Here is a 26,534-nt window from a genome sequence, read left to right on the forward strand (position 1 = left end):
CACTCCCCTCCCGCGCTCTCAAGCCTCGTGAGGAGGCGCTTCTGGCTTTTATACCACTTCTCTCCACCCCCGCCTGGGGATGGCAGGGGACAAGGCAGGATCCTCCTCCCTCTCGCAAGTAGCCGTCTGAGTGGCAGCCACGCTCAGCCAACCAGCTTCCGACTTGTGTCCTGTGACGTGTGCTCCCTGCTCGGCTGAGCCTGCCCAGCCCCTCCTCCTCGGCTCCCTCCGTTCCGTCCCTGGGCTCAGGGTTTCTCCTTCCACCCTCCGCCGCCGGCCGCGCGTTAGGCGGTAGGTAGACTTCTTCGCTTGGCTTTCGGGCGAGGGGGGCGGCGTGCCGCATCGTCGCTCCCTGGCTTGCCAGGTGGCCCAGAGGGGGCGGCGGCGGCGGCGACTTCCCCTCCCCCTCCCAGGCTAGCGCCCGCGTGAGACATTTAAGAAGGGGGGTGGGGAGAAAGTGTGTGTGGGGGGGAGGAACCGCTTTTGGGGCCCACCTCGCGAGCGGCGGTTCCCACATCCCCGAAAATCTGCCGCGGGCGGGACGCGGCTGAGGCCTGGATCCGAGCCTGCATGGAGCCCGAGCAGGACGACGTGATCTTGTCACTGAAAGAATCTGCCGCTTGAAAATACACTGTTGCAGCTCAGCTGAATCTGCCTGTTGCTGCCAAGGCCAGAAAACGAGACGGTAAAATAATAAATAAATAGCAATAATAATAATGATTATGATGATTCTGTTTCTGGCCTGGACCACTTCAGGCTTTTAGGTGCGGGGCTCTCACGATTGAATGGATCTCCATGCCAAAAAACAAAAGCCCTCCCAGCTTTTCCTACATCCGGGGATTTTCTTGTTTTGTTTTTGGGTAATTTATTATATGAGGATATAATAAAGGTACAAGAATGCAGCCGCCATCTGCCAGCTTAAGATGGTACAGTCCAAACACAGGTTTGTCTGCTGTTTGTGAGCACTGGACCTTAGTGTCTCGCATGAAGCCCGAGTGCTGACTGGGGAAATGAGCTTTGTCTGCTTGGTCTCTGTTACGATATGCGGAGAGGACCAAGATTGGCAGTAACTACAACAGCCTAATAGGTTTTCCTAGCCAGGGAAGCTCAGCAGCACAGGTGATGGCTGCCTTTGGATGCTTGCATGGTCCCAGGTTAGGCATGTAACCTTCTGTCACCACATCCCAGAAAGAGATGCAAAGTTGCAGATGTTGAAAAGCTGCTGCCAATCTCTGTCTTCTGATGAGGATGTAAATGCAGGTACTACACTCTACAGTGTTCCTTCAGCTGGAAAAACAAGTAGCCACTGTTCCCATGCACATTCTCAAAAGCAACAATGGGTCACCTGGAAGTAGCAGTTTTTGAGAAGCAGCCAGGCAAGCACCTCGCGTTCTGTTGATTAGTGCCACAAGCTTGATGGACTAAAAGTGTCCCAGAGCAGGCTAGCTGTTTTGACTTGCTATAGCTTATCACAAGCCCCAAAGACAATATTTGGCAGTTTCTGTAGCAGGAGCGGAACTGACTTTGTTATTGACATCCTTTTTCTTTGTTTAGTGCTTGCTTTTTGCCAGCTGCCTATTGTCTGTGTCTGTACTTGTTGAATATTCTTAAGGGATTTTATGAGCTCTTATCAACATGTTGCCACAGCACACTAGTTCCGTTTGTCATCATTGCTCCCTTTTGTGTTTTTTAAAAAATTGCAGATGGGTCTTGTTCGTAAATCTAAAAGAGCAATTTGTTGCTCTTAGAGATGCATTGTGCAAAGATATTATTTGGCAATAACTGTCCTCTGAAGCAAGCAATGAGTGGTTACTTGGTATTTATTCTAAAGTGTATCTTCACCTACATTTCATGTAGTCTGACCACTGCCGATTCCAGATTTGGGGATATCTTTGGAGAACATGTCCTCAGTGGGGCTTCTGTCTAAATCATTTCAGCACTGTACACTGATATGCCTTCCCAGTGGGATAGAGAAGCTATTGTTCCATCTCCTCATTCTGGCCATTACTTGCATGTTCAGGGAAGGCAGGTGAACAGTCAGAAGCAGCAAAGAAGATGACCAGCGAGGCCAGAAAGCTGTAGGGGTTGTCAGTTGGCCCCCTTGCTGTGGTGTGGACCTCAGCAGCTGTCCAATGATGCCTACTCCCTGACACCAGCCTTGGGTCTGACATAGGCTTTGGGAAAATGAATTACAGTGCATTAGGTGACTGATAATAAAAACACTGTCTTATTACTTTGTTTTTGTTTTTCCCCATTGTACAGCACCAGGCCTGTTCTATTGTAGATAGGTTTTTAATAAATAATGGTATTAGGGTTTGCATGCTACCTTATTAACTGCATGTGCTTTTTCTAATCAATACGTTTCTACTTAACTCTTAATCGCAGCTTTTAAAGCTCAGCTAAAAACTTTTCTTTTTTTAAAAGCTTTTAAAACTTGATTTTGATATGACTTTTATACTGTTAGTTTTACTCAACCCTGTGCCTGTTTGCTGCATTCTCTTCCCCTTCTTATTGTTTTATTATGATTTTATTAGAATGTAAGCCTATGCGGCAGGGTTTTGCTATTTTATTGTTTTACTCTGTACAGCACCATGTACATTGATGGTTCTATATAAATTAATAATAATAATAATAATAATAATTAATCATGTTATTCTAATAAGGAAGTATATGTGCTATAAATTGTTTGGCTGAGATTTAAAGCAAGCTTGGCCTCTTGCTAAAAAGTCTATTTAATTTTTCCAAGTTTATTATCCCATTCAGTCTAAGAATATTGGGGAGAGTCTTGGCTCAAAGAATTTCCATTGTCACCTCCTTCTTCTTTCCATTTAAGCATTATATGCGCGGCATGACAGTGGATACAGATTAAAAGCCACTTACTGAATCTGCATTATGTGTGATATAAATTTAATTGTCTTTAAATGTATCCAATTATTCTGTATCTCTTTGCCCTAGTTCTCGAGTGAGATGGCATCAACTAATGATTGTAATTATTTTTAACAGGCCTAAGAAGAATCTTTTGCTTGGATTTTAAAAAAGATCAGTCGCTGCTATACAGCAGCATTTGAAAAACTGCTGTTGCACCTGAGAATCCACAATTTAGTTCTAAAAATTGCTTAAAGACTTGTCAAATGACATCAATGGCCAGTCTGTTCTCTTTTACTAGCCCAGCTGTAAAGCGTCTGTTGGGCTGGAAACAAGGTGATGAAGAGGAAAAATGGGCTGAAAAAGCAGTTGATGCTTTGGTCAAAAAACTGAAAAAGAAGAAAGGAGCCATGGAGGAGCTGGAGAAAGCACTGAGCAGCCCTGGACAACCCAGTAAATGTGTTACTATTCCTCGTTCGTTAGACGGGCGACTTCAAGTTTCTCACCGCAAAGGCCTTCCCCATGTTATTTACTGTCGAGTGTGGCGTTGGCCTGATCTTCAGAGTCATCACGAGCTCAAGCCATTGGACGTTTGTGAATATCCTTTTGGATCTAAGCAGAAAGAAGTCTGTATCAATCCATATCATTACAAAAGGGTGGAGAGCCCAGGTGTGTTTGAATGTTATGACATTGCCTTCACCCACCACAAAGTGTTAAATAGTATGATGATTTAGTGAGTTGCTGAGGAGGCCCTGTTAAAAATGGGGTGAGGGGGAGCAGATTGGTTGAGCTGAATTGGATACAATTCAAGTGAAATCTACTTTGTCTTAAGGAGCATTGATGCTATATGTATACCTTGGGCTTCCTTTCTATGCTTTCTGAAACAGGGTTTCTGATATTATTACTAACATGGAAGCAAAGTACCCCACTGATTTGATAATTGGTTGTATCCCTAAATATGTTTAGTTTCCATGGAAATATTTCAGCCATTTTCATTGGTTATGCATAAATCTTTACAAGTCTGTCCCACTTTTTGCTGTTTTGCATATAATGTATCTCTTCCTTCTTTTGCAATTCCTGTGCTTTACATAGCACAGCTTTGTTCTGTAGCATTCTGTGCAGTTCATTCTAGTTCAGCCTTAAGTGTTCTGAATTTGTCGTCTTACTCGACACAATTTGTCAGTTGGACACACTTATTTATTTATTTTATTACATTTATATACCGCCCCACAGCCGAAGCTCTCTGGGCGGTTTACAACATTAAAAATAGTAAACATTAAAAGTATACAATTTTTTTTAAAAAAAACCCCATAAAAACAGTATAAAAACAACAGTATCCAGGCTGCTGTGGTGCAGACAGCTAGATTTTTCCCAACTGGGAAATGCAATGATAGATGTGCTTTGACAGGTGTGCTCCTGGCATGTGATTCATTTTTGTGTCTACTAACAATATGGTGAATGGTAATCTTTAGAGTTATTTTAGTTACATTGTTCTCTTGTTTTTCAGTTCTACCTCCAGTCTTGGTGCCAAGGCATAGTGAATTCAATCCACAGCATAGCCTTTTGGTTCAGTTCAGAAACCTAAGTCACAATGAACCACATATGCCACACAATGCTACGTTTCCAGACTCGTTCCAGCAGCCCAACAACACTCCATTTCCCCTTTCTCCAAATAGTCCATATCCACCATCTCCAGGGAGTGGTACCTATCCAAATTCCCCAGCTAGTTCTGGACCATCTAGTCCGTTTCAGCTACCAGGTAACAACGATCTGTGTGGTAGTCATTGCAAAATTTTTATTACAAAGCCAGAAGGAGTTAGACTTGCATTTATATAATGATTCATATTTTTGTCATGTTTGTTACGAACGCATTGCTTGCAGCGTTTGGATTAATCTGGTGAAAAAAGTTTAAAAGGTGAAAACAACAGTTTGTCTATATATGTATTCCTGTGTACATTTTGGTTTTGGATGGGTAGTGGGACAGAAGACACAGATGAAGGATTTGGACAAAGTATAAACAGATTTTAGTGTTATTATTTATGTAGTGCCATACATGTACAGAGTGTACAAAGAATGAGAGATCAAGTCTCTGTCCCATGGGGTTACAATCTAGAAAGTAAAATGAGAGAAATGGTGGTGGGGTAAACAGGGAAAATACGTTGTTAGAGGCCGTTTCCACACCTGCCTTTTTTCCAGGGATCGTCCCGGGATTATCCCTGTGCGTGCAAATGACACACAGGGGTGCAGGCAGGAACGATCCCTCCATTTTCCTGGGATAATCCTTAGGTGTAGAAAGGGCCATAGTTACATATAGGTTTATTTACAGGAGGATATTGGAACTAGGTGGCTGTTCTAAAATTTTCATGGAAAGGATGGGTTTTGATGGAAGGATTTCAAAGAAGTAAGACATAACATGTAAGTGTTCTGGGAGGCAATCCCCAGAAGGGTAGCAAGGACTAGTGGAGCTGATTGAAGGACTTTGGGAGTATGGACAAGCAAAGGCCATGGATTTGTTGAGATATAAGAGCATAGAGATAAGTTTGGGCAGGGTTCTGGAGAGTTTGAAGGTAAAGATGAGAAGCTTGTGCAGGATCTGGTAGTAAATAGGAAGTCAGTGTAGAGATTTATTTATTACATTTTTATACCGCCGAATAGCCGAAGCTCTCTGGGCAGTTCACAAAAATTAAAACCATGAAGAGCATAAAAACAACAAATTTAAAACACAAATACAAAATACAATATAAAAAGCAGAACCAGAATAAAACCATACAGCAAAAATTAATATAGGTTAAAATATCAGATTAAAACAGCGAAGTTTAAATTTAAGTTAAATTAGGTCTTAAAATACTGAGAAAATAAAAAGGTCTTCAGCTGGCAACAGAAAGAAAACAATGTAGGCGCCAAGCGAACCTCTCTGGGGAGCTCATTCCACAGCCGGGCTGCCACAGCAGAGAAAGCCCTCCTCCTAGTAGCCACCTCCTCACTTCCTTTGGCAGGAGCTCGTGGAGAAGGACCCCTGTGGATGATCTTAAGGTCTGGGCAGGCACATATGGGAGGAGGCGTTCCTTCAAATAACCTGGTCCCAAACCGTTTAGGGCTTTGAATGTTAATACCAGCACTTTGAATCGGCCCGGACCTGGACTGGCAGCCAATGAAGTTGTAGAAGGACTGGTGTGATACGATATCGTCGGCCAGTCCCTGTTAGTAGGCGGGCTGCCCTGTTTTGTACCAGCTGAAGTTTCCAGACCATTTTCAAAGGCAGCCCCACGTATAACGCATTGCAGTAATCCAAACGAGAGGTTATCAGAGCATGGATAACTAGCTAGGCTATCTCTGTCCAGATAAGGGTGCAGTTGGAATATCAGCCTAAGCTGATAAAAGGTGCTCTTTGCTACTGAGTTCACTTGTGCCTCAAGTGACAGTTCTGGATCCAAGAGCACCCCCAAACTACAGACGTGATCCTTTAGGGAGAGTGCAACCCCATCCAGGACAGGGTAAATATCACCTTGCCGGACAAATGAACCACCCACTAACAGTACCTCCGTCATGTCTGGATTGAGTCTCAGTTTGTTAGCCCTCATCCAGTCCATTACCGTGCCCAGGCACTGGTTCAGACCAGCCACTGCCTCACCTGGGTTTGATGAAAAGGAAAGGTAGAGCTGGGTATCATCCGCATAATGGTGACACCTCAGTCCACATCTCTGGACAACCTCCCCCAGCAGCTTCATGTATATGTTTAACAGCATAGGGGATAAAATAGAGCCCTGTGGAACCCCACGGCTTAGGTGCCACAGCACAGAGCAATAATGCCCCAGCACCACCTTCTGAAAACGGCCATCCAAGTAGGATTGGAACCACTGCAACGCAGTACCTCCAACTCCCAGCTCAGACAGCCTATCCAGAAGGATACCATGGTTGATGAAAGTTGAAAGTCGCTGAGAGGTCCAGGAGAACCAACAGGGTCGCACTCCCCTTGTCTCTCTCCCTGCAGAGGTCATCCCACAGGGCGACCAAGACAGTTTCCATTCCAAAACCAGGCCTGAAACCTGATTGAAATGGATTTAGATAATCCGTTTCATATATGGAGGAGATATAAGGAGTGGTCAGAGATGTGAATGATTTTGGCAACAGAAGAGAATGGATCAATATGAGACTGAGGTCCAAGGCACAGACCAGAATTTTAACGGAAACAGAAGAAGGGGCACTTTTTAGATAATCCGTTTCATATATGGAGGAGATATAAGGAGTGGTCAGAGATGTGAATGATTTTGGCAACAGAAGAGAATGGATCAATGTGAGACTGAGGTCCAAGGCACAGACCAGAATTTTAACGGAAACAGAAGAAGGGGCACTTTTTTGTAATGACATGATTTTGGAGTAATGGGCTGAGTTTTGAGTAGTGACATGATTAGATAATGAGCTGTATTTTGGAGTGGGGGGAGGAGTCATAGAGAAAACCAAATCTATATGCCTTCCAATGGTATATGGTGATGCTGACAATGTATGTGGAGAGTGATCAAGGACAAAAGGGCTGAGAGGAAAGATGAGAAGTTCATTCTAGGACATACATGTTTTGAGACATTGACAAGGATATGTGGGATTGGCTAAAGAAAGAAAGTTCTATGGAAGAGAGATGGAGTTGGTTACCCACAGCATATAGGTGGTACTAAAACCCGTGGGATCTGATGAGGTCTCAGGAGACAGAAAATAACAGACAGCCAAGAATGAAACCCTCAGAGACTCCAGTGAGATAAGGAAAAAGCAAAAGATGAGTTTCACTGTATGCAAATATTGAAAGCGATCTGATGGGCAAAGAACCAGCTAGGGCAAAAGGGGGAGACTAGCAATCAATCAGCAATGTTGAGGGTATCAAAGAGGATGAGGAGTAAATAGAGAACTTTAGATTTGCCATTGAGAAGATGGTTGGTAATTTTGGCAAGGGCAATTTCAGTGGATTGCTGAGGGTGGAATCAGGCTGAAGGGGATTTGAAACTGGAATTGGTGGAGAGAAAGTTGAGAACAGGGAAGTAAGCTCTGGGAGTTTGGAGGTGGGTAGAAGGGAAATTGTGCAATAGTTGGTGAGGGTGGGATGTTGGGGGTTTGGGTTTTGTTTTCTTGGAAGAGCAGCATGGAAGGGGCTTCTATGGGTGCAACAAAAAGCTGTAGTTCATATAAAGACATTTGGTTGGGTGGCATTTCCCCCCAAACTACATTTGGGGATTTTAAATGTGTGAGGGGGATGTATGCTCGAAGGATAATTTACTTTAAGAAAAAATGTAAGCTGCTGTAATGTACACTTTTAAATGAAGTATATGTTTTAAATAAGTTCTAGTGGCAAATCCAGATCTTTAAGTATTGTTACAAATGTTAGTGGTATCTTTCAGTGAAGTAGAGAAGGAGACAGGAGGGAAAAGGCAGTGATAATGTGGTGGAAATTATGGATAGCGTTAGGAGAAGTGGCAACTGGAAGTTGTGATAATAGATGGATGCTTGGGAAGTTGTTCTTATAAATTCTTAAACTTTAGAGCTCATCTTCAACCTCCAGAAACCTAAGCCTACTTCGTGCGAAGTACTGGGAACAGAAGTACTTCAGACTGTGGGTTAGCGTTATTAAATATTAAGACTTTTTCTACATAACACAAAACATATTGGGTGAAAGCTAGGTAGGAACTCTTCTCTCTGACATACACTTTTTAATGAAATGTACAGTAAAGTTTATGTGTGATTTTTTAAAAGGAACTTTTAATTACAAAATAGTTTTAGCATCTCTCCTGTTTGTTTCTGTGAACTTATCTCAGTCTAAGTTTTTCACAGAAATAATCAAGAGAGTAATTTTGGATCAGTTGCTCTCATGATTATGAGGAAATAGGTGTTGGTTTACTAGTTTTATCCTCAATTCTCATGTCTGAAGTCACTGAAGAACTTTCTTGGTTTGCACTCCCTCTTGATGCCTGAGATTAAATTGGTGGGACAATTTTGTTAAGAATACAGAGTGATCGTATATATGTTATATGATTTTATTTACCTCTAAGTGGTGCTTACTCCAAACCTTAAATAAGATGGTTGAGGAAGCTGTTCAGTTGAGGAATTGTTGGAAAAGGTACCTAATCAAACCAGGGAAGAAAGAGAAAAGATGGAGAAGGAGTGATAGGCAATTTTAAACTGGCAATCTATTGAATAAGGTACTAGGTTTGGAAGAATGATGGACATGTCTTCATGTCCTAATTTTCTGCTTCATGTGATGTCTCATATTTTCCAAAGTGAGTGAGCCAGTTGTCAAGTATGTTAATAAGAAAATAGGAGGGGTTAAGGAGTGGTAAATGTAATGTAAAAGTAAGTGACAAAATTGGAAATAATGCATTATAGATTGTTCTAAGGATGTTAACTTTGGGTTGGATCCCATTGATATCAGAGAAACCTTTTCCAAGTATTGGTAGTTGCAGTGTCAGCCTGAGATCCTGGCCAGTGCTCCCTCTGATTGCTAGAGCAGGAAGGATGAGAAGGGAAAGATTTGAATTAAATGTTATGGCACAGAGAGCTACAGGGATAGTACATATCATTGGATGAAGGAGAAAAGTTAATTTATAGAGAAATATTAGATCCCCAAGGAAGCAGAAAAATGGAAAGAAGCAGGAAACAGGAATGATGCAGAAATGTGAACAATTGATTGTCAGAAGAGAAAACAAGCTCTGATTAGGTGGATAAAATGTACTGATTTTACTTGTTTGTCTATTTTTTCTTTATAGCAGATACACCACCACCTGCATATATGCCTCCTGAAGATCAAATGGGGCAAGATACTTCACAGTCTATGGACACAAGCAATAACATGATCCCTCAAATAATGCCAAATATTTCTAGCAGAGGTGAGGTAAACAGTACATTTGGTAGACTTGTTAATCTGTTGTCATTGTTGGTATTTTGCCAATTTAAGAAGTGTAGCCTGCTTTCAGGCCTGCTATTTTTCAGCTACTTTTCATCCCTTAGAACAGGGCTAGACAACTTCTGACTCTCCAGATGTTTTGGTCTGAAGAAGAGCAATAACCCAGTGGTAGAGCACCCGCTTTGCATGCACAAGGCCCCAGCATCATCCCCAGCATCTCTAGGTAGAGCTGGAAAAACTGCCTGAAAACCTGGAGAGCCTCTGTTAGTGTCAGTGGCAACAATACTGGCCTAGATGGACCAGTGATCTGACTCAGTATAAGACAGCTTTCTATATTCCTATTGTCGTTCACCATTACTATGGCTAGGGATGACAGGAGTTGTAGACTAAAACATCTGGAAGGTCACAAGTTGCCCTAGAATCTGCAATTAAAGCGGCTTAGCTAACAGGATCGAGGATGACCTCTCCCTGACTTCATGGAGCGCCATTGACAGTATTAGGTTAATGATGGGACAGGGTACGTTAGCCTCAGATATTCATTGAAGGCAACATGTATTGTGAGCCATAACCATACAGTTTTATTAGGAATAGCATTTTCAATCTATCCACCCCACTTCATCCACTTGCGTGAGTTTTGGACCTGTTCTGGGAATGGTTTATGAGAAGCAATTTATAGGTCAGTGGGGAACCTGTGGACTTCCAGATGTTGCTGTATTCCAATATTTATTTATTTTGAAAGAAACAGGACTCTCTTTAAGAGTGCCATGTAATTGTGGACCCAATTATCTGCATTTCAGTCTCCTACTTGTTGAATGTTTCAGTGATCAACCAGACAAAGTAATAACTGTAAATCTGTATATGGGTCACATGCGGCCCCTGTGCCTGTTTTTGCTCCCCTATGGCTGTTCCTGCACCCCTGTTGCTGCTGAATTTACCATGATGGTAGCAAGTTTGGTGCCAGTGGTCATTGCAGCATCAGCTGAGGAGATGTGCAGCCCCTGGTGGACTTGGGGAGTGCAGGTGGGCAGTGTGTCTACCAGATCCTCAGAAGTTGCTCACCCCTGATGAATACAAATATTACTTTCCTAAGTGTAAATATTTTGAATAGATGCAGTTCTTGAAAATTCATTAAATATGAACTTGAGCTGCGGTCTAAAAAAACTAGCAGTTCAGTGTAGTTTAAATAAAATATTTTCATGAAGTTGCAAATTGGTGTAGCTCTGAACATGAGTTGTGGACCCAAGATGCTTTCAGCTCATACCACACCTCAACCATGCATTCAGTGCCCTGTAGGCAATCCTCTGCCTTCAGATTCAGTTCTGTGTGTAATACTGGCTGCTGGAAGGGTTTCTGAGCAGATGCAAATGAAGCTCTTAGGAAAATGGATTAATGTTAGGTATTCTGTTGTTGTGTGCAGAACAGCTCATTTGCACTGAATTTCCACATGTTTTGTTTTTGTTCATAGATGTTCATCCTGTGGCCTATGAAGAACCAAAACACTGGTGTTCAATTGTTTATTATGAATTAAATAATCGAGTTGGAGAGGCTTTTCATGCTTCTTCCACTAGTATCTTAGTAGATGGATTTACAGATCCTTCCAATAACAAAAACAGATTCTGCTTAGGTTTGCTCTCCAATGTTAATCGCAACTCAACAATTGAGAACACCCGGAGACACATTGGAAAAGGTAATATGGAAGTGTACATTGTATGATCATACAGCAGCCTTCCCCAACCTGGTGCCTTCCAGAGGTTTTGGACTTCACTTCCCATCAGCCCCAGCCAGCATGGCCAGTGGTCAGGAATGCTGGGAAGTATCCAAAACATCTGGAGGGAACCCATTTGTAGAAAGCTGATTACAGTCTAGGTCTCAACAAATGATATGTAGCTGAGTGCAGTAAATCACTGCATGGATAAAATACTGCAAACTTGCATGACTCAGCTAGAAAATGCATGCCAACTTTCTTGTATCAGTTTTACCAATTTGGATTTATTTCTTATTTACAAATACTGTAACAACTTTCTAAACTTTTGTTCTTGATGTACACATTTGAGGCTTTTGTGTAGAAATGACTCCCCGAGGTTAGCATAACATCTTAAAAATGAAACAAAACAGTGGAGAGAGATAGTTGAGCCTGGCAAGGTTGACTCTTGGGTTAGGTCTTGAACAAGGCAGTTTAAAAATAGAGTTGCATGGTTCCGTAATATACTTGAATATTTCTAAATGAAGCGCTGCAAAGAGCACAAAACACACACACCAAAAAACAAAACCCATAGTAGGTATAGTGTGATCCAACAGAATACACAACTTAATAATTTCATTATAAATCACGCCAAAGATAAATCACAGAACCATTCGATCATATGCTTTGATCTACTTTGTGATACTGCTAATGATTCCGATTAAAGTGATTGTAATAACAGGATATTAGCTTCAGCCAAATGTTTAGATAATCTCAAATAATTCTGTTTATCATTTATTGATTGAAGAATCATATTCTGGAATTGGTGGAAGTGGGACATCTAGTGGCTGATAGGATATTGAGTGTTTGAAATGAAAGTGTACTCGGACGTATTTGAACAACTGGAAACCATTCCTGCTGAAGTCCTTTTCAAATAAAAAAAACTGACTAGACTTTCTGACATTGTGAAAGATTATAACAATTCTTTCATCTAACTCTGTTAATTGTTTGGGGTTTTCTCTTTCCTCTAGGTGTCCATCTGTACTATGTTGGTGGGGAAGTCTATGCCGAATGCCTGAGTGACAGCAGCATATTTGTACAGAGTAGAAATTGTAATTACCACCATGGATTTCACCCTACAACTGTGTGCAAGATTCCTAGTGGCTGTAGCCTGAAGATTTTTAACAATCAGGAATTTGCTCAGCTTTTAGCCCAATCAGTCAATCATGGGTTTGAAGCAGTATATGAGCTCACCAAAATGTGCACAATTCGGATGAGTTTTGTAAAGGTAAGGTTTATTTTATTTGCCATCAACTTACTTGAATTCATGTGTTTGAGTAATTTTTAAAGTATATTCACCAAGACAGTAACTTGAATGTACAATCAAACTTTGAATGTTCTTTCATACTATGACCCTGTCAGATGACATGCAAAGCCACAATGGTTAAGCATTTTGAGCTAAACATTATGGCTTAGCATGTTGTGTGAACTATGACTTAACGTGTTATATGAACTGTTCCTAACCATGGTGGCTACATAATCATGGTTTAAACACACTCACTAAGCATTTGCTGCAAAAGGATTAGTGGCCTAACCATGGCTTAAGTGTATCATCTGGCCAGGCCCTATGTTTAATAGTTTAATCTAGCAAAACCACAGAAGTAATTCACCATCTCTCAGAATGGGGAGATGAGGTGGGGAGCTGTTCAGATGCATTATTTTCTGCAACACTTCCTTTTTATTGGTATACCTGACTTGAAAGCTGATGACAATTGGACAGCTGCAGCCCCTCAATATTCCATTTCCTTGCCCTCCCAAGCAGGATGAGATTTGATAACTTTCTGCTGGCCCAATAAACAGTAATTTCCCTCCCACACCAAAATGCTAGCTCGAGCGTGCTGAAATTCCTAAGCAGAGAGAGTCCTGTGGAGAAAAGAGAACAGTGGGATAGAATGTGCCTTTTGAGGGTAGAAGGGAGGCACATGGCTCAACATACCTACATTTTCTTGACTGGTGTGGTGGATTTTTTAAAGGAAAAAATGCCACTGTTTTTAAAAGGAATGACCTATACTAATTGACATCAGTTGTTCTTAGATATAACTCTAACATGATTCAATGTGTATTTTTGTAGGGATGGGGAGCAGAATATCATCGGCAAGATGTTACAAGCACCCCATGCTGGATAGAAATTCATCTTCATGGGCCTCTGCAATGGCTGGATAAAGTACTTACCCAAATGGGCTCTCCTCTTAATCCCATCTCTTCTGTTTCATAGTGCCAAAAGTATTTCTTCAACAGCCATAATTTTAGTGACCATTTTCTAATTCTACAGAAACTTCCAGTGTGGATACTATTAGAACACATCGTGTTTGTTTTCTTCTACCAATGACCAATTCCATTGTTTTTATTATCATTTTTCCTTTGATTTTGATACTAAAGAAACGATCAAGTTTGGGGGGAAAACTGAAAATTCAGCATTTTTTTCTTTGCTATACATATTTAAAAATATTTGACTCCACTGGAAATATATTGGTGTGTCTTCTAGGAACACATTTTTGAACTGACATTAGGGAATTAATAACACTATATCTTTTGCTGAGTATGTATTTGTAGCTCCAATTTACAACCAGTTTTTAATGTTGTATAATTTTGTGGATGATGGAAGTCCAACAAAACTAGCTTTATTACACCGGAAATTGCCTTTAGCTTGAGTAATAATAATGCAACTTTAGTATGTACATGTTGAAAAACTGTTGTTACATATAGTGGTATTAGAATGCATTGCTGCAAGTTCTGAGATAAGTAGTAGCCATTTTACCTTTACCCCAGTTCAATTGAACATGCCTTTTCAGTGCAATCCTATGCATGACTACTTAGAAGTAAGTCTCATTGATCTCAGTAAGACTTACTGCCAGCTATGTATTGATTGCTGCCTTAGTCACTGTTCTTAACAGACATTTGATCCAAGGCATTCTCTTGCCTAGACTAGCCTGTACTTTCCCTTGACTTACACTCATGCTGTGTGTTACACTTTTTTTTAGGTATTGCTTTTTAGGCAATCCCATCTATGAGAGTGGAAAACACTACAATTTTGTGTGTAACATTGCAAGGAGATGCATTGTGCTTTGCTATCAGTTTTAGTTTGCATCTTCATAGCTGATATCCCGAAGCCTTCCTAACTTCACTACTGTGATTCTTCAGTGTCAGTTTTGACCCTTTTGTACTTCACTTCTATAACCAAAATATTAGGAATCTCACTTCAGTAAGATGTTTGCAGACAAATCCCTTGATGACGATAACAAAAAGGTCATTGCCATCTGGTAACTGGAACCTGTATGGGTATAGGGGTTGATGAATCTTAATCCTACATATACACATGTTCCCTGGTATTACCTGACACTAAAGTTCTCGGTTTTAACAGCCTGATCCTATACAGTGTTAGTTGTTTCTAAGCCTGAAGGCTTGACAAGTGAAGACGAATGGTGTGGTCCCAGTGAATATGTAAGTTATCCTATACTAAGACAGCATTGGTGTCCATTTAGAGATATTTCTGTTCTCTGTGTGAAAAATACAGATGTATGCCTGAGTCACAGGCAATTACCAATACAATTAATTTGATGAAGATGCGGTTAGCCTGAATGTGTTTTGTATGTCTGGCAGCCACTCTATGCAAGCAGAGGCTTATTGAAAACCTAGCCTTAACTTATCTGATCTTCCTGAACAGTCAATGGAATTAAACTTACTTCAGTGGTAAGTTATTGAAGGCTTTTTCCCTCCTAAATACCTATGTGCTATTGTCCAGTGTTTTATTTGTTTTTTTTAGCGAACTAAAGGCAAAACTTAATGCAAAGCTAAATACATTTGCTACTGGTCAGGAAAAAGAATACTAAATATATTGATGCTAACCCCACCCCACCACCAGTGACAAAAATTTAAACTAAACTTTTCACTGCTTAGGTCTGTAGTCTGCTGAAAAACTATGGAATTTAGTGCTGAGTAAAGCCTTTGGCATCCTGAGAATGTTAACTTTTTTTGCTGTACTTTTCCTTTCTTTTATGGCTATGAAAATAGCCTTCTGGCCTACACAGCTTTGTAGGTTTTCCCATGATTGGGGTTGAGGCTTTGGTACCCTGTGTTGCTCCTTAGCCTCTCACCAGTTAGCAGAAATTGAATAAAGTTTGCAAATCTTAAAGTCTGGGTTGACTTGCAACAGATATGTCTCCCTTAGCCACTTAGTATGATGCGATGTCACTCCTAAGGATAGTGTTGATGGAGGGCATATCGTAGAAGTATTCCTTGATAGAATTCTTTAAAGAATGCAGGAGCTAGGGTGAGTGAATGGAAGTTGTTTAAAGCAGATGTGGGCAGAAGGTAGATCGTGGTCCACTGTGGACCACGTTATGGGGGAGGGGGTTTCAGAAAATAATGGAGCAGTTGGATGGTGGTCTGATCCAGCCTGACAGTGCCTATCACTGAATACAGATATTTTATTCCTTACCTTCCTGAGAGATGGAGTATGCATTCTTGCTCTTTCCATTTTAAAACTGATTGGTAGACCACAGGGATCCTATAAAGGGAAAAATAAGTAGACCACACAAGACTAAAATTGGTCTAGCCCTGCTTTAAAAAACAACAGCCCGTGGAATTCCTGTCCTAACTATGCAGAGCCAGCTATTGGCTATGGGGTAAGGCAAGTAGTAACCTGTTCCCACAATTACTTCAGTGCTGGTAAGCTTAATATTGGTTAGAGTCGCTATGCTTTAGTTACACATGTAATCTTGAACACAACATACGTTGCCCTTCTGCATACGTGCTAGTCCTGTCATAACAACAAAAGAGCTGGATCAGACCATATTTACTGTTTTACTCTGTACAGCACCATGTATATTGATGGTGCTATATAAATAAATAAATAAATAAATAAATAAATAAATAATAATAATAGACCAAAGACCTATCTAGCCCATTATCCTGTTTCCCAGAGCAGCCATCAGAAGTCCATGGGAAGCCCTCAAGCAGGACAGAAGGGCAATAGTTCTTTCCTCCTATGATTCCCCAGCATCTGGTATTTGGAGACATACTGGCTCAGATCCTGGAGGTGGTATATAGCTATCATGACTAGGAGCCATTGATAACTTCTTCCATTATGGGATTGTCCAATATCTTTTAAGAACACATTTAAGTTGCTGGCCATCATGGCATCTTGTAGTATTGAATTCTGTGTTAACTACATGCTATGTGAAGAAGTATTTCCTTTTGTCTGACATGAATCTTCTACCATTTAGCTTCATTGGATCATCCCAGGTTCTGGTATTTTGAGAGAAGGGAGCACGTGATAAAGAATCTTAAAGGACAAGGAATAAAATTGTTTACATATTATCAGAAATGATATTTTGTGATTGCCTTAGAGCAAAAACTATTAAATTGACTTTCACAAAGTTATAATGCTTTTTGTATAAATATTACTAGTTCCTGCTTTATTTTAAAAACAACTTTCTCCAACTTTTTATTTTCTTAATAGGAGAAGTAGATGGCATTGCTAGGCAGGTGCTTATACTTTAGAACTGTAGCCAACTCTTGCCTTTGCCCGTCACACTACTAGCAAAGGGCAGATTCTAGTTGGAAGTTCACCTGTGCAAGTCCCAGTGGGATGAACTTAAGACGCACAGGAGCTTTCAGTGGATTGTGTCCTTAGCCGCCCGGCCCCACCCCGCCCCCCAGCAGTCATCATGGCCTTAGATGTTCTGTGCTTGAACATGATCTTGTTGTCTGTTGAATACCTAAGATGTCATCTATTAACATATTTCCTTGCATTAAAAAAAAAGTTATTCTGCTGCATCAAACATTTACTGACTTAACTGGCTGACTTAAGATTTTCTTCTTTTTAAGCTATCCAGGGCTCAATCCTATGCATATTTAGACAGAAAAAAGATCTACAAGTTGTAGAAAGTTTTTTCGTCTTGACATACATGGGATTACACCCCTAAAGACTTAAATATATTTTCAGGTACCAATATTAAACGGTGTAAACTGTATTGTGGCAGGAGAAGTAATTATGTGCACATTGGTTATATCCAGTATTAGTCTAGTAAGTATCATTTATTTCAGTGGGTCTACTCTAAAAAAGACTATCACTGCATTCAACCCTATTCAGTTTCTGCAGTCAATATATGTAGAACCCTTGTCAAGAGTAAGAATAATCCTTAAACTGCTAAATCATATTTTTGGACTATATTACCAGCAATTGCCTGGGTAAACTAGTTACTGGTTTTCTTTTTCTCTGGAGGGACAAAATTATTAAACACTAATGCAATACTGTGTCTTTGTTATGATTCTACTCTGAGATTTGTTTGTACATGCGTATTTGAGTTGCTTCTTTAGCTCAGCTTCATGGGTGCTGTTTAAACAGCTTTACATCAGAAAGATAGTAAAGGAGTGCTTAATATTACCTGATATATGTTTCACAACCATAGATGGCTGCTCAAGATGTTGTGCCTACATAATGATGTATGTAGGAACAAGATTAGACTGTTGCTTCGAACTTAGTCCCAAGTTATGATTTCATTTTCATCATCTCATTCTTTCTTGCAATATGAACTCTCTTAGCTATCTCTTTTTGGAGGAAATTAAGGGGGATGGTAACAGCAGACCCTCACGTATGCAAGATGTAGGTATGCTAAGAAATTTTAATTTCTATAATGCTTCTGATAAGCATTAGAGAAATTAACTTCCTCTCTGGGTTTCAAGTTAGTTTAGTTTATTGCAAAACTGAATTACTTAAATTGTACACGCTTTTGATGCATCTGACTGGATTACAAACTTGCTGAAGGACCAAAGTGTGTCATAGGATTTATTTGAACATTTCTCATATTCCTTACAATGCTTTTATTTCATTTTCACATCTCATTGGTTTCACAGTGAGTATGGTTGAATTACAGTTTTGAATCTTCCAAAAGGATCACAGGATCACACTTACTCTGATAATCTGTGTAAAAATCTGGTTAGTAAAAATAACTATGTAACAGTCTTTTTATTTGTTTGTTTTTAAATCATGAATTTATTTCACAGTATTACTGACATTTATTTGTTGGACAGACTCTTGTAGTCTGTGGCTGAAAAATACTTTAAATATGTCAAGCTTCCTCAAACTACCTTGAGAAATAATAAAAGTTAATGTTTTGTTACCTGAGTTGTTGGTAGGTAGCAGTATTTTTAATAAAGTCTTAAGTGTTTCATTCATGGACACACACAATTACTAATGGGGCTTTGAGGAAGTGCAGTTGATATTCAAAGGTCGGTTTATACTCTTAAGTATGCTTCACCTTGCTGTTTGGTGAATGGTATGCAAGTGTTTATTACAGCTAATAACCTCTGTGCTTCTGTTTACATTGCAAGAGATGTTATTCTAGCACAAGATTTTATTTTATTTTCTTCTGAGTGCCTGCACTGCATTAGGTTTTGACTACGTTAATGTGTTTATTTTTGCAGTCTAAATAAACAATATCTTTTCAGAATGAATTTCTTCTGTGCTTTGGCTATGGGGTGGTATATAAATGTAAAGAATAAGAATAAGTTTCATGAAGCTGCCTCAAGGGTAGGTGTCTAGGATCCTTTCTACACCTAAGGATTATCCCAGGAAAATGGAGGGATCGTCCTTGCCTGTTCCCAGAATCCCCTGTATGTCATTTGCATGCACAGGGATGGGACAATCCTTGGAAAAAAGGCAGGTGTAGAAACAGCCTAGGTTTAAAATGTAGGTTTGTTTTTTTCAAAAAGCCGTACTTTACCCAATTAGCTTCTATAGACACATACCTTCCTTTCAGCAGTGAACAATTTGATTCCCTTTTTGTTTAGAATGAATGTTTGAGGTTCAACTGCTCATTTTAATACCTTTTGGGTTTTGGCTACAGATGTCATTTGGAAATGCATAAAAACTAGGGTGACCATATGAAAAGGAGGACAGAGCTGTATCTTTAACAGTAATGTAGAAAAGGGAATTTCAGCAGGTGAATTGAAGAGGGTGAAATTCCCTCTTCATCACAACAGTTAAAGCTACACTAACTATAGTAGAGTGGCCAGATACAAAAGAGGACAGGGCTTCTGCAGCTTTAACTGTTGTGATGAAGAGGGAATTTCACCCTCTTCAATTGACACCTGCTGAAATTCCCTTTTCTACATTACTGTTAAAGATACAGGAGCCCCGTCCTCCTTTTCATATGGTCACCCTAAAAAACTATTCTCTAAATCATTTCTTATCCAAATTAATAGGCATGTGCTCCGCTCCGATTAGGAGCGCAGAAGCAGTAGCGGATTGGCCTGCTCCGCCTTACCCAGAGGCGGAGTAGAAGCGGACCGCGGACCCCTAGAAGCAAGGCGAAGAGAAGCGGCCATTTTTCGGAGCTTCTCTTTCAGGCGGACCGCTCCGATCGCCATCTTGAAAACATTTCGCCCATAGGATTGCATTGCGGAAAACAATCGGGGATAACTGGGTTGATTTTTAAGCTATCGTTCTGGAAATTCTTGTGCACAGAGAGTCGTGGATGAGGGTCATTTTGAGACTACTCTCACCTCTCTGTGTCATGTGGTTCGCGTGCTATATTTTTTAAAAAATCGGGTAAACAAACATTACAAACAGGGACAGCGCGGGTCAAACGGAGGTTTTCGCCCATAGGATTGCATTGCGGAAAACAATTGGGGATAACTGGGTTGATTTTTATGCTATCGTTCTGAAAATTCTTGTGCACAGAGAGTTGTGGATGGGGGTCATTTTGAGACTACTCTCACCTCTCTGCGTGGTGCGGGTCGCACGCTAGAATTTTTGGAAAAATCGGCGGGAAAAATACCTTTTCAAAGGGCTGAGGGGCAGAGTCAGCTCCCGGTCATGATCACATGATCCCAAAGTTGGAGGAGGGCATAGGCAAAAAGGGTAACTTGGGATTCTGGGAAACTTCTCTTTCTTCATCTGAACGGACTTTTCCCAGTGTTTTTTAACACAGTAGCCCCACCAAATGTACAAACACAACCTGAAATCATATACTAAGCCAAGAATAAGAGATAGAAACACAGCACTGCTCCCCACCCTAACTTTGGGGAACAACTGAAAAGATGTGGTGCAAGGGGATGAGCTCCCCTAGGGCATCTCATTGTGGACGTGCCCCCACTCTCTCCTGCACTGGAAGGCCATTAGAGCCTTCCAAAGAGAGTAAAACGGTGGAGCAATGCCTATCATGAGTCGAAGTGAGCGTTTACTTCTTAGTGGTGGAGCGATGCCTGTTATGAGTTGAAGTGAGCGTTTACTTCTCAAGCTCAGAGCTGTTGGTGAAGCAATGGCTTTCTTGAGCTGAACTGGCAGCTGCTTCCCCCTCCCCCGTGCACGTCCCCCTATTGCTGGTAAAAGACAGATATAGCCTTTTTAAAAAAGTTCTTCTTGCTGTTTATTGAGCAACACTGCTGCTTTTAATTCCACCCCTCCTTTGTTTATTTGTTTATTTATTCCATTTTATATGCATTACTGGCTTATCCTTGGCTCACTTCCTTATGCCCCCAGAAATGCCAGCTGCATGCCTGCCTGCCTTCCCTCCCTCCTCCCCTGCCCACCTCGCAGGGATGTTGTGTGTGTGTGGCTTTGACTCAGGGGAGAAGTCCTTCCTGCGCTCACTTGGAGTTTTGGAAGTTCCAAATTTTGCAGGTTTAAGCCCCGCCAAAAAACAGGGGATGATGGGACTGCCTTGAGTCTCGGCGTGCGTATGTATTCCTGGATAAGCTTTCATGGTGGTGAGTTTGAGGTTTTTTTTTAACGTGCAAAATTGACGGAGCTATGGAAAGGGGTGTTGGATTTTCATAAATTCCCCAAAAGTCAGGGTATGATGGGATTTGCTTGAGTCTCGGCGTGCGTATGTATCCCTGGATAAGCTTTCATAGTGGTGAGTTTGAGGTTTCTAACGTGCAAATTGACGGAGCTATGGAAAGGGGTGTGAATGGGGTGCCCGATTTTAAAAAATTCCGCAAAAATCAGGGGATGATGGGATTGCCTTGAAACTTGGCATCCATGGGGACACATGGATAAGCTATCATGGTGCCGAGTTTGAGGTTTCTAACGTGCAAATTGACGGAGCTATGGAAAGGGGTGTGAATGGGGTGCCCGATTTTCAAAAATTCGCCAAAAATCAGGGGATGATGGGATTGCTTTGAAACTTGGCGTGCATGTGTATACCCCCATGAGGTGTCATGGTGCCAAACGTGAGGTTTCTAACTTGAACAGAAAAAAAGTTGTATAATTTTTTAGCTTTCAATGCAAGCCTATGGGGGGGGGGGAAACGGAGCTCCGATCCGGATCCAGAGCTCCGAGCGGAGCGGAGCAGAAGTGGGCGGAGCGGGGGCGGGGCGAAGCGGCCCGCTCTGAAAATCGCGGATCTGCAAGTGAAGCGGAGCGGGGGGTCCGTGCACACCCCTACAAATTAAATGTTACTCTGGACTCTTCCTAACCCTGCATAGGCCACACTATGTGGGGTGGGGGTGCAAATAGATGAAGGCAGCCAGACTTTTCAAAGGGGTGGTCTCAGCAGAGGTGGGGAAAGTTTTGCGCTTCTTCAAACAGCAAAATGTCTTGGTAATTGTAGCCATTAATAAACACACATGTGCATCTAGAAACACCTGATACACACCTGGCCGTGCAACAAACTAATCTGATACCTCACCATGTAGCACTGCTTGCAATTATTGTACCATTCATCTCAGAGCAGGCTGAGAAGTCTTGGATAAAGACAGCCTGCAATTCAATCCTTTGCTTGCTTTATTTACACAAACTTGACTTGCTGCTTTGAGGGCTGGGCAATTTACTCCATCTGTGAGCTGTGGTCTGCTGACATCTAGCTCACTCTGTTCTACTGCTTGGGACATTGTGCCCAACCAACATGCCTTTTTTCCTTCACTCCTGACATGTTGGAAGACTGTTCTGCTTGGGGTAATAACTTGTGCACTTGCAGAGGAAAGTAAAAATGCTTTAACAGGATACCTGAGCTAACATACTTGGTTACAGATCCCTTCTTAGGTTTAATAATGTTAGGAATATTGCAGTGCTTTGTGTGAGCTCAAGAGTCACAAAATAGGCCCCATTATATTTTCTATTACATGCAGTGGACAGACTTATGGCTTGGCAGATTTACTTTGTTCTCTTATTAGAACCCGCAGGTCCACCACAGATGGTTAGCCACAGATGTCAATCTTAAGACTACCCCTCCCTCACCTCACAGCATCTTCATAATATGGAAGTGTTCAGTTAGTTGTCCATCAACATGAAATGAGCCCTCAGGTTGTGTAAAAGAACCTCGGATACCTACAGATCTATTGGGGGCTCCGAATGATCTTCCAGCTGCACTATGGGTTTCCGACAGTTTTAAAACCAACCCCTAACCACACTGTGTTTTCTGAGGTCCATCGGACCCCCGAATTTTCAGTGCGGAGTGCACACCCCTAGCTAGAAAGTAGATAATACCTGGGATGAAATATCCTGCCAAACAAATAGCAATGGAATGAATACTGTTGAGTGTATTTTCAATCTTGTCTTATTAAATCAATTCAGATTTCAGTTTCTATTGGAAAGCTCACTTCACAGATAAATAGATCAGATTTCTCCAGTAAAAACATTGCACAATAGCTACTTTCTAGGGAAGTGTGAGTCTGCCAGCAGGCACCTACATGTGATAGTGGTGTTGTGATGAGTAAGGTACCTCTTCTGCCTGCCCAGCTCTTCTGGTGCCATTTTGTAATCAGTTTTTCTTTTATTATTAAAGTCTTTGAGTGTTCCTATTCTTTATGTGTTGAGCAGAAGAGCTCTCATCTAGTAAAAGATTATTAAGGGGCGTGGGAGCTGAGGCAGTTCATAGCTTAACTCCACAAATTCCTGCAATTGTAATAGGTGGAACAAAAGATGGTGGAAAAAATAGTCATGCCTTTCTTGCAAGGTGTCTCCATTCTTAACTCCCTGCTGAATTTTCAGTAGCGGTGGCCTGTTTTTTTGGGATTTCAATGTAGATTCCTATTAACAGGTTTTGACAGTTGTTACACCTAATTTAAAATAGCAATTTGTAAAACAAAATTATAAAAAGTTAGGGGTAGTTTTATGTCTCTTTCTCTCTGCATGGAGATGTTGTAGCCAGATACATTTCACACCCGCTGAGCAATAACTCTGCGAGGCAAACAGTGCATTTTTACCTTGTGGGTTTTGAGCTACTATTTCTCTTAGTAGCTGATTGGAGCATATAAAGATGTAGACACATTCACACAGCTCTCCAGTTTATACCATAATTGCACACTCCCATCCCCGCTTTGAGATTAGGATCTACTCCCCCAAGTAAACAATAGCAATATACATGGGGAGCAAAGGCTTATGTTTGAAAAGGCCCATATGTATGCATGTAGACAAAGTTTTTCTGCATGCACATGGGGACAGACAATTTTGGTGCCCAGCTGTGGTCTTCACCCTGCAAAGCATGGTGCTCCAGCAGACTCCTTGGCCTTCAGTGAGGGGGCTGCCACCAGAAGTGGGGAATTGCACTGCTGTTTTGTGTGCAGAAGCAGTCTTGCTTTCTCTGCATGCAAGCCAAAAACAGTGTAAAGCTATATACTGAGCTCTCAACCCAGGAGACAGTCTGATCAAGCTGGATCATGTCAACTTCTGCCCAAGAGAGTCCTCCTTTGCCTTTAATGGCAGTCTAGTAAGAAGTGGTTCAACGCTTTTACTTATCTCCTTGATGATGGCCTGGCCTGTATGTGCAGCAGAATGAGATGCTAGGCTGGGCTGTAGCCCTTCAGGTGCAGGTGGGGATGCCGCTTCTGAATCCCCCCTTGTAAAAATAAAATTAGCACTTAAAACAAACAAACAAAAAAAACCTCCTAGCACATCTGGAAGAGAGTTTCTCACTTGGACATCTCATGCTCTGATACTTTTCTACCAGCAGGAAGTGACAGAAGACACTCCAAATGTGATTCTGTTCTCTTCTCCCACCCACCACCCCAGGAAGTGGTTTTGCTGATTATTCCACCTCAGAACTCTCCAATTCCACTTCCAATTCATTCTGCTAGAGTATTTTCTTTGGAGAGGAGTGGGCAGCCAGGTGATAGGCGTGAACATATTCCCTGTTGTGCAATATAGGATCACTCCAACCAAACAGATTAAAGACCACTCTAGCACATGTAGGTGGATGCAAATGGATGTGTCTATGGAATGAAAAGGGAGCAAGATTTACTGGGGTTTTGCTTTCATCTTTGCTGGTCTACTCCACTCCATCCTGAAATGCTCACAGGCTTTTCATATTTGCCCAAGAGGAGCTTTTTTAAAAGAGGGGGATAATTTTGGCTGAATCTGTTAATGTGTGAAAGCAAGTGTTCTTCTCACACATTTGCTTGCTTTCAGTGGGGTACTACTACTCTTGACCCAATTGATGGCACCATCAATCAGCAGGTGCACTATGTGGGTTGAGTACAATAATTTAGAACAGTTGCTACAGGAAGTGTGTGTGAGAAAGAGAGAGAGAGTGAGAGAATCTCCCATTTTAATGTGCCAGCTTCAATAAGACTTGGAGGTGAGTTGACAAATATTTACAGAGCTTATTATTCATCACACTTAATCCACCATCTGCATTTAAAGAATGCAGCCTGTCAATGAGACTTGCCTAGCAAGCTAATCAATTTAATTGGGTTCTTAAATCATTGAACTTCAAGCGTCTTTAAGACATTTCAGCTCTCTGGAAATGAATCTTTTTTTCTATGTGTGTGGGTGTGTTTCAAATACAGTTTTTATTCAAATGCCTGGGCAGGGCAGGGGCGGGGGAAGTAAGTGAAGCTCCGAACCCAAAATATTTGTCTAATTGGAAGCCTTGGTAATTGGAAATGCTCTTTCTATCCAAACACATTTACTTTTGTATTTATATCCCTCAAACAGACCAACTTCAACAAAACTGCTCACAAGCAGCAAAAGTGAGCACATAGTGCCATGCATCTAGTAAGCCTATGGGCCAGTTCGCACAACACTGTAGCCCATCAAAGGTTAATTTATCCTTGAGCTGCACTGCTTGCTGGCCATCATTGTGAATATGCAACTCTGAACTGCAGATTGTTGTGTTGTGTGAACCCAGTTAGTAGGGGTTATTGGAGGGTTGAACAACCCTTGCAGAACCCTTCAACAGACTGTGACTTATGTGAGCATTGTTTAACCCTCTAACAACCCCTGCTCACCAGATTCACATGACACGACAACCTCCAATAGCCCCATGCCAGGGTTGCATATTTATAATGGTAGCCAAAACATGGCAAAACTCTTTGAGGGTAAACTAACCCTTGATGGTCTGTCATCTCATGTAAACAAGGTCACTTAGTTCAGTATCTCTCTCCTCCTCTATGCCTGACTATGTGAGGCAGACATGAATGGTGGCCAAGTACTCTGAATATCCATTGTTTAGTAATGAATATCCATTGTTTAGTAATTGTTTAGTAATCCATTGTTTAGTCACTTCAGAATCCAATATAAACTTCTCCTGTTAACCTTCAAAGCTTTTCACGGTCTAGCTCCTTCCTATCTCTCCTCTCTCATCTCACACTATTGCCCCGCTCGTGCTCTTCGCTCCTCTGATGCCATGTTTCTCGCCTGCCCAAGGGCCTCTACTTCCCTTGCTCGGCTTCGTCCATTTTCGTCTGCTGCCCCTTACGCCTGGAACGCTCTTCCAGAACATTTGAGAACTACAAGTTCAACCACAGCTTTTAAAGCTCAACTAAAAACTTTTCTTTTTCCTAAAGCTTTTAAAACTTGATGTTGTGCAGACTTCTACTGTTACTTTCTACTGTTAGTTTTTCCCTACCCTGTGCCTGCTTACCCTTCCCTGTACCTGTTGGCATTCTCTTCCCCTCCTTATTGTTTTACTATGATTTTATTAGATTGTAAGCCTATGCGGCAGAGTCTTGCTATTTACTGTTTTACTCTGTACAGCACCATGTACATTGATGGTGCTATATAAATAAATAATAATAATAATAATAATAATAATGATGTTCTTACTGAGCTGTAAAGGAGGACATTTTAATCCAAGCCTGAAGTCTAAAGTAAAGCTG

General features: G+C 41.3%; 1 protein-coding gene across 1 annotated transcript in view; it reads left to right on the top strand.

Annotated features, from left to right (window-relative positions):
- Window positions 1-710: 710 nt before the first annotated feature.
- SMAD5 (SMAD family member 5) overlaps window positions 711-26,534 on the top strand; it is a 320,505-nt gene continuing 294,681 nt past the window's right edge. Inside the window, exons 1-7 of the mRNA XM_063120766.1 lie at window positions 711-764; window positions 3,004-3,534; window positions 4,373-4,624; window positions 9,612-9,731; window positions 11,214-11,435; window positions 12,461-12,717; window positions 13,561-14,922. Coding sequence (XP_062976836.1) covers window positions 3,132-3,534; window positions 4,373-4,624; window positions 9,612-9,731; window positions 11,214-11,435; window positions 12,461-12,717; window positions 13,561-13,704 — 1,398 coding nt within the window. The 5' untranslated portion in view covers window positions 711-764; window positions 3,004-3,131 and the 3' untranslated portion in view covers window positions 13,705-14,922. The remainder of the gene's footprint in view (window positions 765-3,003; window positions 3,535-4,372; window positions 4,625-9,611; window positions 9,732-11,213; window positions 11,436-12,460; window positions 12,718-13,560; window positions 14,923-26,534) is intronic.

This window comes from Elgaria multicarinata, chromosome 3, assembly GCF_023053635.1.
Source record: "Elgaria multicarinata webbii isolate HBS135686 ecotype San Diego chromosome 3, rElgMul1.1.pri, whole genome shotgun sequence".
NCBI classification, from domain to species: Eukaryota; Metazoa; Chordata; class Lepidosauria; order Squamata; family Anguidae; genus Elgaria; species Elgaria multicarinata.